General features: G+C 39.0%; 1 protein-coding gene across 2 annotated transcripts in view; it reads left to right on the top strand.

Annotated features, from left to right (window-relative positions):
- Positions 1-3,645, top strand: part of camkk1a (calcium/calmodulin-dependent protein kinase kinase 1, alpha a) — a 59,388-nt gene that overhangs the window by 33,550 nt on the left and 22,193 nt on the right. For both annotated transcript variants that reach the window (XM_035666166.1, XM_035666165.1), the window contains exon 5: positions 2,349-2,400. In XM_035666166.1, coding sequence (XP_035522059.1) covers positions 2,349-2,400 — 52 coding nt within the window. The remainder of the gene's footprint in view (positions 1-2,348; positions 2,401-3,645) is intronic.

Below are 3,645 nucleotides of genomic sequence, written 5' to 3'. Positions count from 1 at the left end.
CAGTCTGTACATACATACATAGATACGACATAACAACAAGAATAAACATTTGCTCAGTAAGTGCCTCTAAGTGTCTCTCCAAGTCACATTCTAGGGAAGTTTGGAGACACCTAAATGAAATGAAACAATACTTTACCCTGTGGTCAGTAAATTGCATTTGCTTCCAAAATTCCTTAGAACAGGAAAAGCAGTACCCCTCTGTGCCCCAGTGCACAAAGGGCCCCTGAAGCCCCAGTTTCAGATTGCCTACCAACACACAAGGGATGACAGGAAACGATGGAGCATGTAATCCAGAATTCATCTTTGTAATTTTATTTTATTGATATCAGCTTCACTGTTTACTGTTCACTGTCCTACAGCTATCCAAACTCTGTTGAATAACTGCTAATGCAAACCCAACATTTCCTGCTGGTGAAACACTGGCTTTTATTGTGAAGCAGTGACAGGAATCTCAATGTTTTTGGCACAGAGGTTAGCACTGACAGCACATCAAAATGCATCTACAAAACAACTGCACTACAGCACTGTAAAAAGATACGCCAGCTGCTCTTCTGATGTATTTCTGTCGAAGTAGCTGCTCGAAGACTGTTTGTAATATTTAAGCAAACTGTTTATCACCAACAGGGTTCCCGCGCATCCTGAAAAAATTTAGAAACTAGTTTTCCAGTCATGAAAACACCTGGAAATTGATTAAAATGACCAAATTTCCTGGAAACAATCCATGTTGTCCTGGAATATTTGTATTTGAGCCCCTCAGTCAGACCACCTGCATAAACCTAGGTGTGTATTTAGTTTGAAACCCAATTCCTGGTAGGATGAGCTGTACGACACTTAAAAGCAGGTTTACCAGATGCAAAGTGGAACTGACTTGCGGTGATCTTTTCAGCATAAAGTCTATTTTTCCAGAACTGTGAGCAAAATTATCATATCTTAATGCATACAGCCTAATAAGGATTACATTTCTTGTTGCTGTGGTTGATAAATACAAGCACAGTGATGTTAATTGCATATGCAATGCTTTAACTTTCAAGAAGATGAATCGCATCACTCGGTAAAGGTTAGCTCACTCAGCCTTTACTTCTTGTGTGTAACATTTTTGATTTTCATTTCTTAGCAAACAGTGCTGAAGTCTTGTTAACTAATCACACTCAAACCTTGTTATGTTCTACCTGTTCCAAAATATTTTTCCTGCTGTCAGGCCTTCAGCTGCCTTTGATCAACACCAGACACCTCCTGAGGACATGACCTTAAAGGAACCCCCATTTCATTTTCAATCCGTTTCCCACAGTTATTGCATGCATGGTTGAAAAGCAAATTATAGTAATTCCAAATTTCATATTTGGTGAAATGAATTTAATGCAAGTTAAACTGTGATGACGCATCTACACCTACCTACACAGTCAGAATTTAGCTTTTGAGATGGCAGCTATTTACTGTAGCTTCACCATCAATCATTATTCAATGAATAATATAATTGTCCGAGCATGGCGACATGAACATGAACTGCAACGGAAAAGCTGCAATAATTCAAAATGTTGCTTGACATTTTTTAACTGTTTGACTCTGTGGCTGAGTCATTAACCAGCCTCACACACACACACACACACACACACACACACAGGCAGCACACCATGGAAACTGTGCACAGGAGAGGCTGCGCTTTCTTGCCAAACCTGGTTTCTGCACAGTCATAGCCATGGCGACCACAATTTTTAAAGAAACTACTGAGCGGTACATCACTGAAATCTGTCTGTGGTGCTGAAGTAGGAGAAAATGTTCCACCGTGACATGAATTAGTGATCAGTGAAATCACAACGACATTCTGACAGCATATTGTAGTAGTTAGAAACCCAGTAAATATTATTTACTTGTAATGAGACTTCATTATGACTTTGGGTTTGTTCTGTGTCTCTTACACACACACATAAACACACAAAAACATAGTTGTCCTTAAAGAACCGATAGATGCTCTTTTCCGTGAAAGTTTTAGTTGCCTCAGACTTATCTGTTCTGTTCTCTGCTGACCTTTTACAAAGGATAATAACACAGATAAGACATCCATTGACACTAAAGCATCCTCGCTATGAGGAAGGCACATGTTAGGGCGATGATGTTTCTAGTTAAATCTTCAAGCTGTTTCATTGTATTATTTTTTTGTTTTCATGTACATTCACATTTGTCTTCACTAAAAGTTTATTTAATTTTGTTGTATTGGTATGTTCACATATAGGTCTAGTTCTGTTTTCTTCTTGATTGATAAATGCTTCTATATACAGGCTTCACTTTCCTGTTGACACTGGCTGTATGTGAATGTGCTGTATGATCGAAATCATTTTCTGCTTTCCTAGGCCATGAAGGTGGTGTCCAAGAAGAAGTTAATGAAGCAGTGTGGTTTTCCACGTAAGTAATATTCTATTCTGTTTATTCTGTTGAACCAGACATTTGAGAAAAGAACATGATTCATGGGCAATGACAACTAATATGAAGTTTAACAAAAGTAAGTAAGGGGAAGGAAATAAACCAAAGAGAAAGATGGAGGTTTGTCAGTTTGGGCTGGATCCATACCTCCATCTAATAACAGATAAACCCACTTGATACCTTCCTGGACTTTCTTTAGACCAGCACACCTGTCTATTGTTGAGTAGCAGCACTTCATGTTACCCACACCATTGGATGAGACATATTTGGCCGGGTAGACACTCAATTCACAATTCAATATCTGTATGAGTGTTTACAAAGGATGTTAACTAAGAAGTAACATAATCACATCACTAACACTGCCATGTGAGAGAGGCTACAGTTACAGTCATGATGAGCATATAAACAATGTCGGGGGGTGAAGGAAACTGCTTTGCATGTAACTTAACCAACTTTTGCAGCAATGGTTACTTTAAATTTAACATCCTTTTTTCTTGTAGTGTTATTTTGTCGCACCTTGAAGTTTCAGCATTGTGTCAGGCAACAGTTGGTCTAACAGCATTCAGAAACTTTCTTTTTAACTCCAGATATTATCCCTAATCCCAAGAGGTGGTTGATTGGAGAAAAATCTGCTGTTATAAATACTGCTTTAGCTTAATGGGGATCGGCGGAGATTAAAAACTATATTTAATACTATATGTGTGTAAATGGAACCACCCCAGCAGAGTTCTCTGATCCTGATAGAGGATGGAGGAAAACATAGGCATATGGCATATAAACAGCCTTGCGAGGTGCAGTGAGGTCACAAAGCGTAGGCAGGTCTTAGACTGAGGGTGGGACACTTTGCATGCTTTGCATGCTGATGTAAGCGAGAGACACATTTAAGTGCACCATAATCCCTAATGTCAGTCACTGGACAGTATCTGGCCTTGTGTGTATTTCTCACACTGTCAGGAGGTGGTGGTTGGAGATCTATAGATCGGAGATAGGATAGGTATATCTGCGGTCCATTATGCCAACATTGACTGGTACCGAGTCGTCGCCTGGTCATTGACAATTGCCGATGCCAAATACAAACGAAATGATAACACATAGGTGCACACACAAAACAAAAGCAACCCACAGCTTTAATACATACAATCCCCCTGCCACATGTCTAGCTCATCATGTTGTATGTGTATCAATCATGTTATATGATTGCTCAATTTTATTTTTTTTATTTTATTT

The sequence above is a fragment of the Morone saxatilis genome, unplaced genomic scaffold (genome assembly GCF_004916995.1).
Source record: "Morone saxatilis isolate NCDOM2014 unplaced genomic scaffold, NCSU_SB_2.0 Contig20, whole genome shotgun sequence".
Taxonomy (NCBI): Eukaryota; Metazoa; Chordata; class Actinopteri; family Moronidae; genus Morone; species Morone saxatilis.
The sequence above is the reverse complement of the archived record's forward strand: the minus strand, read 5'-3'. Positions and strand labels throughout refer to the sequence as shown.